General features: G+C 46.1%; 1 protein-coding gene across 1 annotated transcript in view; it reads right to left on the bottom strand.

Annotated features, from left to right (window-relative positions):
• The window catches only part of DNAAF8 (dynein axonemal assembly factor 8), a 95240-nt gene that overhangs the window by 79027 nt on the left and 3950 nt on the right, over positions 1-12263 (bottom strand). Inside the window, exons 3-10 of the mRNA XM_051632005.1 lie at positions 11611-11724; positions 10340-10834; positions 8284-8380; positions 7385-7526; positions 6315-6461; positions 5457-5522; positions 1974-2342; positions 709-868 (exon numbers count right to left, since the gene is read on the bottom strand). Of these exons, the coding sequence (XP_051487965.1) occupies positions 709-868; positions 1974-2342; positions 5457-5522; positions 6315-6461; positions 7385-7526; positions 8284-8380; positions 10340-10834; positions 11611-11724 (1590 nt within the window). The remainder of the gene's footprint in view (positions 1-708; positions 869-1973; positions 2343-5456; positions 5523-6314; positions 6462-7384; positions 7527-8283; positions 8381-10339; positions 10835-11610; positions 11725-12263) is intronic.

Raw genomic sequence — 12263 nt, 5'->3', positions numbered from 1 at the left:
GGTGCAGCCAGAGGGGCTTTGTTATTGCTGTTTGCACAAATAAACCATGATGGACTCAGGGACAAATCCTGGAGTTCCTCATTGCCTCTTACCTTCCCAGCTGGCCTCGTGTTCAGTGGAATCAGTGCAAGGATGAATTACACCTACACACACAGATTTGCTCAGGAGGAACAACAGTCCTATCCTCTGAGCCATATTTTAGGCCCTGAGAAGAATCAGGATTTCAGTTTATCAGACAAAAAAAAAACAAAACCTAATCCTAAAGCCCCAGTCCTCAACACCTACCCACAGAACTGAAATATCCAGCTGCTGGGGGCAGATAACCAGCCAGGACTCAGCACAGGCTTTACTTTTGAAGTATGACAGTAAAAATATTCCATTCTTTAAAGAAAAATGTATGAAAAGTCATGTGTGAAAGGCTGGCTCCTGTGAAGCAGGTGACACTGAGCACACTGACTTCAGCAAGGCAGACCCCAAGAGCTCAAGCCTGGTGGGCAGCTGAAAGGGGAGCACTCCCCACCCAGAAAGGGTGAGAAAATACTGTTTGCAGAAGACAAGTACTGCAGGACTGCTCATCTCATCAGGTGATGATTCCATGGCAAGCAGATTTTAAATAATGCCATGAAAATTCCTTTTTGGTTCTAGGTTCACAGTGGAACTGGCTAGGAAGCCATTCTGAAAGGGACAGCTCTACACTGAGCTACTAACCATGTGGAACAAAACAGGGGTTCCCTCTGCCATGGGCTGCTTTCCAGTCACTGAGTGCTGAGGCTGCAGTCTCTCCAGCTGCTCCTGGAATCTCTGCCTCCTGTGTCTCTCTTTCATCTGTTGTTCCTTTTGGGATTCTTCCCTTTTATTTTCTTCTGTCCTGAAAAAGATACAGATTCAGCTTCACTGAAGCTTTTCACTTGGGAGAAAAAAAAAAACACCACAACACTTGTTCATCTGTTTGCATTTCTTTGTGTCTTATATTTATATCACACACTTGAGGATGAATCATGAAAGGTTAAAATGGATTTTTAGAAAGCACTTATGGTGTTTGTGGGGGGACACAAGAACCTGTCATTGGATTAAACCATATATGTAAAAACAAACCAACACCAACAAAGAAAAGAAGCAGACCTCAAAAGCCTCTGATGAGTGGTGACAATCTCTGTGGAGAATGGAACTCCACTAAGCAAAGGTGTGTGTGTGGTGGTTCATTCCTCAGCTCCACACCAAAACTCTCAGTCTAACGTCATCTCCTTTTGTATCTGCTAGAAGAGAGTGACAAGTTTTCCCTGAACCAGAGCCTTCCATCTCTCTATATTTTGACATCTGCAGAAAGGTTTCACCTGCCAGTTCCACTGCAAAGATGAAGCTTCATTTTCTCCAGAATTCATCAAGCCCCAGGTGCCCCAACAACAATTAGTTTAGCTAGAAATCAACCTAATTTGTTAAAATAATTGTGAGCTGTGATTCAGCAACAATAAATAACCCAGATTCTTGCCAAGCCATGCTCTCCCATCTAACAGGTAGACAAAATGGAGTGTTATAGAACTGATGGAAGCAATGAGCTTTCATGTCAGGAATTCCATGAAGGGGAAAAAAACCTGCAACCAACCACCTGCCACTTAAAACCAAGCACATGGAGGCTGAAGTGTCCAAGGGGCAGGGCAGGCAACTGTTTAACACTGAAAAAGTAACAGTTTCTAGAGCAAGGAGACTCTAATTCTGCCAAGGGCTCATGAGTCAAAGTCAAAATGTTGCATTTCATTCTGGAAACAGCAGGCAGAACATGACCTTTGAAATGGTTCCAGAAGGAATCTCTCCCAAATAGCTGGGCAGGTGAACACAGCAACCACCTGAGTGCACTTTTAAATTAGACCTTGTGCAGAAAACACCACATTAAACTAAGCCCAGGGAGGCCCAGGGCCACAAATAACTTGGCTGTTTCCTCAATCCACAGTATCCTTATTTTGTTTGTGTGATACCTTGGAAGTGTAGTGGTAGGTAGAGGTGACTCTGGAGCATTTCCTGAAGGTTGAACCTTCTCAACTTCCTTTCTGTTTTCTCTTTCTGTACCAGCTCCATTGCCCCCACTGCTGGACAAGAGGGCGTCTCCTTTCTCTTGTTTCAGTCCCATCGTTTTCCTGGGAATCACCTTTTTTGCCTCTTGCCTCACTTTAAAATGCTGGGTTTGACTTATTTGAGAGGAACCTGTCTCTTCCAAACTTCCTGGAGCCTGTTTGATGCCTTCAAGTGTTTCAACAGGGGGAGATGTTTTATGAAGAAGCTCTGAGGCTTCTTTCCGAGCCGTACGGAGCTGCTGCAGCAGGAGGGTTTTCCCTGAGCAATTCCTCCTGCAAGGAGAATTAAAACCTGATTTAATCAAGATAAAGCACTATATTAATTAATTCAAGCTCTGAGGAGCTTGTCAGATGAGTGAAAGCTCAAAACAAGGACTGGGCATCTATATAAATAAGAGTTATTGGTGATAGCAGCCCCAGCACGCAGGCAGCACAGAGACCAGTTCAGTGATAGGACATGAAACTGGTTTTACTGGCAATTCACTCAGCTCTTCTGCAGTTCAGGCACAACACACACCTACTGAAAGGGCCCTGAGTGAATGTCATCACAGCATCACAGAATCTTAGGGGTTAGAAGGGACCTCAAAAGATCATCCAGTGCAATCCCCCTGCCAGAGAAGGGAATGTTGGCAGGGAAACCAGTTTTCTTCCCTTTGGATACAGGGTTTGGGCTTCAAATACAGAAGAAAAGTCTTCAGAGTTTTTAGAGGGTTTTGGCTTCATTTCCCCCATGTCTCCTGCAGGGTAATGAGACTGTCAGCAACCACAATATCATGACAGTGTTCTGTTGTCAGGTGTCCTATCAAGACATAATGGGCAGATATGTATTTGGTCTTGCAATCCTCTTCAGGCATGAGTCTCCCAGGTCACCTGCTGCAGGCAGACAGCCCCCAAGTTGTAGCTCAGCTGAAGATTCCAAGCAAGCAATATGCCTTATTGTAGTGGGAGCTGAAAAGTTACTCATGGATTGAGTAAAAGAGTGTTTGAGTTGGACATGGAGCTGTTGGAGAGAGTCCAGAGGAGGCCATGAAGATGGTCAGAGGGCTGGAGCAGCTCTGCTCTAGAGACAGGCTGGGAGAGTTGGGGGGTTCAGCCTGGAGAAGAGAAGGCTCCAGGGAGACCTTAGAGCACCTGCCAGTGCCTGAAGGGGCTCCAGGAAAGCTGGGGAGGGGCTTGGGACAAGGGCAGGGAGGGAGAGGACAAGGGGGAATGGATTAAAACTGGAAGAGGGAGATTGAGGTTGGACACGAGGAGGGAATTCTTTGCTGTGAGGGTGGTGAGAGCCTGGCCCAGGTTGCCCAGGGAAGCTGTGGCTGCCCAATCCCTGGCAGTGTTGAAGGGCAGGTTGGATGGGGCCTGGAGCAGCCTGGGCTGGTGGGAGGTGTCCCTGCCCATGCAGGGGGTGGGATCTAGATGATCTTTAAGTCCCTTCCAATCCAAACCATTCCATGATATTACTGAGGTGGTTAGGGGAGGGTGTGAGTACACAGCATCCTCCTGCTGTACTTAGAAACCTAAAGCAGCTTCAGAGATTTCTCCTTCAGGGTTCCACATCTCCTGCCATCATATCCAGAACCATCAAATCAACATCTCACACTGATGGCTGGACGACCTAAGTAGCAGTAACTTTAGGAGAGCACCATTTACTGGATGGTGCAGAGCTAGGGATGGCACTATCTGAGCACTCCAGGCATGAACCAACTGCTTATCTAGGTTGCCTGGAGATGAAGTACCAGCCCAAGGCCCTCATTTGTAGGTATATTACACCACAGAATCTGCAGCCCTGTTTAATAATTCCACCCAGATAAGAGTGAAGCTGGCACTGAGCCCTTGTGAATGAGATCACAATCTTGTCCTGCTGAGACCAGGAGGCTTTCTTATTTAGAAACAGAACTGAAGAACATTTACCAGGCATTTCTTTTGTGTATGCTCTTGAGCAACATTAAAATTAATCAAAATCCAATCAGCAAAGCTCTGCTCTCCATCACTCCAGGTTTATATACAGTGATGCAACTGCTGCATCTATATCAGCAACACTGAGAGCTCCCCAGGCATCATCTTGCCCCTGCTTTATGCTGGTTTTGGATTGGATGTTCTAAGTCATATTGAGTGTTTGGGCTCTGCTCCTTGTCAAACCCTTTATTATGTCAAAATATTTTCATAGAATCCCAGACCCATTTGAGTGGGAAGGGACCTTCAAGATCATCTAGATCCAACCCCCTGCATGGGCAGGGACACCTCCCACCAGCCCAGGCTGCTCCAAGCCCCATCCAACCTGCCCTTCAACACTGCCAGGGATGGGGCAGCCACAGCTTCCCTGGGCAACCTGGGCCAGGCTCTCACCACCCTCACAGCAAAGACTTTTCCTCCTCATGTCCAACCTCAATCTTCTCTCTGCCAGTTTTAATCCATCCCCCTTGTCCTCTCCCTCCCTGCCCTTGTCCCAAGCCCCTCCCCAGCTTTCCTGGAGCCCCTTCAGGCACTGGAAGGTGCTCTAAGGTCTCCCTGGAGCCTTCTCTTCTCCAGGCTGAACCCCCCAACTCTCCCAGCCTGGCTCCAGAGCAGAGCTGCTCCAGCCCTCCCATCATCTCTGTGGCCTCCTCTGGGCTTTCTCCAGGTGCTTCATGTCCTTCTTATGCTGGGGGCTCCAGACCTGGACACAGTTCCAGGTGGGGTCTCATGAGAGCTGAGTAAAGGGAAGAATCCCCTCCCGATATGAAAGCAGAGTAATCATCTGCCACAACACCACAAATGTTCTGCTTGTTCTCTGCACTGCTGGAATGTGAACTTCTGTGCATCAGGCTTCTAAATGTAACCCAGAGCACAAATGCAGCAAGATGGCTCAAGCCTGCCATATCTGCTTCACATTTAACAAGTGTCTCACAACCTGTGGGTATGAATCAAGCCCCCAGTTTGCCAGCAGGAAAAGACTGGCATCTGTGCACACTGAGGAATTTCCAGTTTAGGATTCCAACCATCACATTCTCTCCCCTTTCCCCCCCTCCCTCCTTCAATTAAGAATTGAGAGCTGCCCTGCCCACACTATGTATGCAATATTCTCTTTAAATCAACATCCATTCTAGCCTATTTTATTCTTTCTAAAAATAAAGGTTTCTCTGACTCAACTCCCTACACCATTTAAGTGACTCAGAAACAAACTCTGAAAAACACTTCTCATGTCACTCAAACATGTCTGGAGAAAGAGTCAGGCTTCCCAGCCACCCAGTGATCTTCTGAGGGCAGATTGAAGCACCTTCTCTATTGGGCTTTGCTGCTGTGAAGACCAGGAATGGAGATATTTCTAATCACTCTTGGGGCAATTATTTTTGTTTCAGAAAAAAATGAACACCTTATCACTTCAGCTAGGGCCCTGGTAAAGAATCTTACAGTTTTCTTTCAGCTGGGTCATTAATTTCCATTGTCTCCTCCTCTTCACTGGAGCTGTCACTTGCACTAGGAAACAAATTACAGCATATTAATTGTGTTCCAGCTGGACATTGACTTTTAATCATTTCTAGGATGCAAATTTAGAACAGTTATTAAAAAAAAGGGAGAGATGCTTCTAGGGAAAATGTCCAGGTATTACAGATAATTCACACTATTAGTCTAGCAAAAAAAAAATATTTAAAATACCATAAACTACATGAAGTCTGTTTATTAACTTCAAGGTTTCTTCTGGTGACTGTTTTCGTCAAGCTGCAGCAAGGATCATCCTGAGAAGGGAGCAAGAGTTACCTCAGACACCAGTAGCTCTCAGGGAAGGGATGTTTGCCAGAATCTGCTGCAGATTGAGAAGAATTTGGCCTCCCAGAACTGATGAGATAAGGGTCTCTTATCACACAGGAGACAGAAATCAGCACCTACAGTTGCACCTGCAGCCAGGAAGGGAGCCCAGGATGGCCACTTTGTGCACAGTGCTGTCAGGATGAAGTCCTCCTCAGCTGCAAGCATTGCTTTGCAGTCACTGCCCACTCCTCCACAGATGGAAGCTTTCAAAATGTTATTTCTCTGGATGATTTGCATGTCCTTTCTTTTCTGTGCCTCTATCCCTACACATCTGCTTCCTGAGACAAGTTATCCTCTCCTGAGGATATCTGTGCTCTGACAGGGGCTATGCCCCACCAGAGGTGTGGAAGAAGAGACCACTTTCAACATTACATTTCTCAAGTATGAGATGTAGAGAGAAGGTTTCAGTTTCCTGCTTTTTGTTACTTACTTCTCACTACCAATAAAGCCAGAATTTACCTTTGTTTCTCCTCAGGGGATGTCACCAGCTGCCATGGTTGAGCATCTCTTAAATCTATGTACACAGTTTCAGGCTCTGGCAGGCTCTGGAATTTCATCATGTCCATCCATGGAGAACTTTGTGAGGATGATGGGAAAGCAACATCCCTAAGTAGAGAAAAGAGTGTTTCAGCATCTTCTCTGCCTTATCCAGACAAGATGTCCTGCAGGGTATGGATTACAATCAAAACTAGCTTGTGAAAGGAGCTTTGTGCTTGGCTACTGTACAGATTCAGACTCTGCTTCTGCCTCTTATCCATCACCTTACAAAGCTGAACCTCTGGGTTCAGCTTCCCCCAAGGAATATAGATCACAGGCAGCAGGATGAGGGATATTGAGTTCATAAAAACTGACAATGTCAAATCATTCTGTACAACAAAGGTTGGCACTTATGGTACTGTAAGAGCTTCCAAGGTTTAAGAGTCAAGTGCCAGTCAGTAAAAGCAGTTTCCTTTTTCTTCTCTGCCTCATTTGGCAATTCATTTTATCATTCAGAGCACACAAAGTGCAAATCATCTTCATGGCTGTCCCTGCTCTGGAAAAGCATCCTTGTTGCACCTTTCCCTTTACAGGTTTGTTTCACTGTTTCCTCTGTGGTGCCACCATTGATGTTCCCTCTGAAAATCCACTTCCTTCACACAGAACCCTCCAACACATCTATGAATACCTACAAAATCATCCTGTCTACTTTAGCTAAAAAGAAGTGCTAGTAACTGGTACCTTAGGTGACAAAAAAATGTGGCCATAATGATTTGCTTCACCTTGTTTTCCTGCTTTTCCCATTTGTCCCAACTGTCTGGTAGATAAAGGTGGTGGCTGATGGAGCATAAGGTGGCAGGACACTGCTCATCATCAGATGTACATGGATGACTGAGTCTTAGTTTCTCCCTCAAACATCCCTGTCACATATTCCAACTCCACTATCAGCTTTCTGCAGAGCCTACAGAGAAAAGCACCTATAGAACACCAGGAGTTTGAGGTATCTCTACTGGCAGTCAGGATTCCCTAAAGTATGAGAGAAAAGGACCTACTTCTTATTCTCTTGCTGTTCTTGAAAGGAGGAGAGCTTAGCTGATGGCCACCTGCAGTGTGGAGCCACTGGCCTGGGCTGCCTGACACTCAGTTCTTCTAGTTTTTCCATGAGCTCATGTTCAGACCTATCCCTGAAGGTCTCTATGAAAAAGCAACACAAAGAATCAGCAGTTGTGGTTTTCTGCCATGGGATCACCCAATATATCCTCTCCCCATTTGCCTATTGCCCCTTTCTCTACAGATAGTCAGGAGGGGGAAGACAAAGTTGCTGTTGTCATCTGGTTCTAACTCACTTCAGACCTTCACCCATCTGGTCTGATTCACTCTTAGGTAATGACAGGCCACAAAGCACTGGTTTCAAGCTAAAAAAGCAAGATGAAATCTTGAAAGAAGCTAGATATTTAAAAATAGGTTTTGGAGAGGCATTAAAATCCCACTATGCTTTCAACATTCAAGATGCTGCTGCAGGGAATGACAAACACAGGAACCTGAGTTTTATTTATATTTATACACTTTCAGCAAAGTTGGTATTAGTCATGGAATGGTTTGGGTTGGAAGGGACCTTCAAGATCATCCAGTCCCAACCCCCTGCATGGGCAGGGACACCTCCCACCAGCCCAGGTTGCTCCAAGCCCCATCCAACCTGCCCTTCAACACTGCCAGGGTTGGGGCAGCCACAGCTTCCCTGGGAAACCTGGGCCAGGCTCTCACCACCCTCACAGCCAAGAATTTCCTCCTCATGTCCAACCTCAGTCTCCCCTCTACCAGTTTTAATCCCTTCCCCCTTGTCCTCTCCCTCCCTGCCCTTGTCCCAAGTCCCTATCCAGCTTTCCTGGAGCCCCTTCAGGCAAATGTTTAACCTAAACTTCCCTTTTTCCACTTAATTCAGCAGTGTTACCATGATCTGCTGAGGAGAAGGCAACTTCTGCATGCATGTTGTCTTTCTGCTGCTCCACCTCCTCAAGAGTCTTGTCTAGATCCCATTTCTCAACACCCTGAAAGAAGAGACAGCCAAAGTGTGATGACAAATCCACTCCCAAAGGACTGCCAGAACATAAAAGTTTGACTCACATTCTTTGTAGTAACTCCAGCAGATTTTTCCACCACTTGTAAATACCCAAATGGCATGGAAGTTCACTTATCACCAGTACTAAGCCACTGTCACTTGCCAGTAGATAAACCAGAGTGTCACACACAAGCCCCAACAATTGGCATGACTAACACAAGGATATTTACTGCTTGAAAGTGGCTTCCCCACCTCATTGCCAAGGCTCTGCACATCAAGCACAGGCAAGTGCAGTATAATAATGAAGAGAAATCAATGAAGGATTAACCAATATTCATTAAATATAACAAAGGTACCTTCCCCTTCTGCACTTCAAACTGCAAAGTACACACAAAGATGTGTCTAGAATGGACTGAACTGACAGCTCTTTGAAAGGAGAAACACAAGCCCATCCTAAATATCCACCTGACTCTTCTTGCAGGGGCTGGGACAACTCATTTTACATCCTCCACATGGCTCAGTCTTCCCCATGCCAAAGTTTCTTTCCAACAGCAATTACTTCCTTTCACCCCTCAACCCCAGTACCAGGTCCCCACATCTTTTCTTTCCCTCTGCCCACCTACCTATCCTCACCCTTTCACTGCCTCCAAAAGATGATGCCTCTGACTACAGTGCCAGGCTGCTCTGGGCAGCTCCATGAGGAAGTGCTGGAATGCAAGGAAGGCATTTCCTATATCCCTGTGGACACTGCATTTATCCACCTGCCCCATCCACTTCTGCTGAGCCTTTTTCTCTGAGAACCACAAACCTTTTTGATCACCTGAACACTTCCAGAGAGGGGGCTTATTAGTTTACATTAGTTTTGTATTACATTAGTTTTAATGTGTTTACTTGGCAAAAACTGAGCTACATTGCTGAGCTGGGAAGCCCAAAGCAGCTTTCAAACCCAGACACACCCAGCAAGCAAACAGGGGGGGTAGTTTTGCCCTCCCTTCAGGCAGTGAGAACACCCTGAGCCTGGTCTCAGTGCTCACCCCAAAGCACCACACTTCAGTTCCCTGGAATCAGTGACATCAAACAAGTTCTGAAAGGACAAACATGCCTCCTGAATCAGAGCAACAGAGTCATTCCTGTCTCACCTCATATAAAACTTAGAACACCTGAAAAAGATCTCCTCTAATAATGGCATGATTAAATGATGCAGCACAATTAACAAACAAAACAAACAGGCAAACACCTGCTTCCTTTGCCTACACTAGAACCAACCAAGAACTCACAACAAAAAGTGTAGTTTGGTGAGGCCAGATGAAAGAGCAAAGGAAACATCTTTACTCCCCTTCTATAGAAGGTTTTGAACAGAAATACCAGGTTCATGTTCTGTGCTGATTAAGACCTAATGGCCTTAAAAATCAACAGTGGAAATGGGGGTTTGTAATTCCAGGGCTGAAGGGAACAGCCTCTCCATGCTGGACACACAGCAGCTGAGCACACATGAGCTGCTCATCCCACAGCCCCACACACCTGAATCTCTTCCACCTGAGGCAAAGTCACAGGAACAACCCTCACCACCTTCCCTCCCTTCCAGCACGACCACAGTGCTACAGAGAAGACAAGCTGCTGGAAGGTCACTGTTTTGATGGGAAGTCAGCCTGGGAACAGAAGAGATCCCTGTTTCCTGAGTAAGATCAGGAACCATGCTGCTGACCCCTGGCTTCTGAGGCCTTTTAATAACAGCTCCATGAGACTAAGATAGTTTGTTGGTAGCTTGTATAGCACAGGACCCTACAAAACTCAAATTCAGGACAACAAGGAAAGCAACAAAAACCCCAGTGGTGTGTGCAGAAGGTGGCATCTCAGCTCCTGATTCTAGCAGGACTCTGCAAGCAGTGCATGGTGCCCTCTGCCCCACCAGCAGCTCTCCTCAAAGCCTGCTGTGTGGGCCACTCACCTGCCATGACAAATGGGTCAGTTCTTGGAGATGATCATCTGAGGAGGCTTCTTGCTTAACAGTGCTTTCTAAACTGTTGCTAACACCATGTGAAGAAGGCTTGACATCTGGCTCTGGGTGGCCTGATGGTGGCTCCAGAAATATTTTTGAGAGGATCTTTGTCTCTATCAGTTTTCTTCTCTCTTTTCGACTGCCCAGCTCTTCCACAGACCATGTTGTGTTAAACCAAGAGCTCCCTCTTTCCCTGGCCTGTCTCCTGCCCAGTTCTTTCTCTTCAAGGTGATCTGTAGAATTTGCAAGAGACTCTTCAAGAACAGCTCCCTTTTGGCTTAGAATTTCTTCAGGGTGGCTAGCAGGATTGGAAGCCTCATCTTTAATAATTTGTACATCTTTGTTTGCAAGGACTTGGGCACCATCTTTTTTTTCCTGAAAGTCAAAACTTTCCACACCTCCATTCCAGGTCTCCCATGGGTGTCTTTCTGTTTCCTGGGTTTCCTACAGGTAGAGGAAATACACACATGTGGAAAGTCACATCTCCCTAAGCTTTAGAAGCTGAGAGTAAACCAAAACAAAGGGACTGGCAGACAGCAGCTCCAAGGTAGACACCATATCCATCAAGGAAAACAGTAAGATTGTTTACTTTCCAGAGACTATAACTTCAGGAAGTGCTAAACATCCTTGAAATTAATTCTCCTCACGTGTGCTCATCATATGACATGTCTTAGACCAAGATAAACAACTGAGAAAAAGCAGCACAATGTTAGTCTTCCCATGAGGGAGCAAGTAGGGGCAGCTGGCTTCTCTTCCAGCTTCCTGTGCTGGCTGACCTTCATCACTACAGAAACAATGTCATCATTTTACCTCAAAAAAGCTGTTCAAGGGATAAACTTAACACTCATCCTCAGCTGGGACCTGTTGTCCCAACTCAGTCTACATTTTCTAGATACATAAAACGGTGGCTTAAACTATTTCAAACCCTGAAAGATGTAGGAGTCACTGCACGGTGCCACTGTTAGTACACAGGAAAGAAAAGCTGTAAAAGGACAATAATAAAAGCTCCAGAAAGATGGGACAAAGATGGTCTAAAGTCTCAAGAGCAGAAAAACCTTACAAGGCCCATTATGTAAACAGAAAGAAAGATATAGTCTCCAGTGGGAGAAAGAACTGGGGACTTATGCTCTTCTGTCAGACAATTCTGCCAAACAACAGCAGCTGGAGACAAGCAGGAGATGGGGTTACAGCAGTACAGCCTGTAGACAGCAGTCAACAACCTGCAGGCTGGAGTCTTCCAGGGAAAACTCCATCAGTTCTTCTGATGGGTCAGGAAGCAAGTTGGGATGTTCCCGGTGGAAGATGAAAAGCTCCTCATCGCTCCCACTGTCAGACTGCAAACAAAGCAGAGAGAAATTCAGTGAGAGATTGTAACAGTCCCTTCATTACCAGCTTTTCAGAGACAAGTCCTGTGTTGTCACCACTTGACTGAGGTTCAGAGACAAGAATTGTCCCTGCAGTCCCACCTTCAGTGACAGCCTAACCCTCAGCAAGCTGGGCTGTCCTCCATCAGCCTCACACGTGAGCAAGTTGGGGTTGTAAAAAACACCTACAATTCTGAATTACCACAGAGGCTGATGAGGAACAGCCAAGAGTGGGAATCACTAATTCCCAAGGGATTCCTTGTGCTACCTCATTCACCAACACAGAGCAGCAAGAGCAGGGCTGCTCCCTAAGGGAAGGGGAGCTGGGAAAGGCCTCACCAGGCAAGGTCCAAAGCAGGACAGACCTGAGGTAGTGAGCAGGTTGAGCCAAGAACCCAGACTGTGAGGCAATACTGTGGGGTCAGAGAACAAACCTGGAGATCAGTTCTTAAGTAAAAGCCTAGATGAAGCAGGAATGTAGCTGGAAACCAGAACTGCTCCAGCAGAGA

Source organism: Apus apus, chromosome 14 (genome assembly GCF_020740795.1).
Source record: "Apus apus isolate bApuApu2 chromosome 14, bApuApu2.pri.cur, whole genome shotgun sequence".
NCBI classification, from domain to species: Eukaryota; Metazoa; Chordata; class Aves; order Apodiformes; family Apodidae; genus Apus; species Apus apus.
Note: the sequence above shows the minus strand (reverse complement) of the source record. Positions and strands in the feature narration are given on the sequence as shown.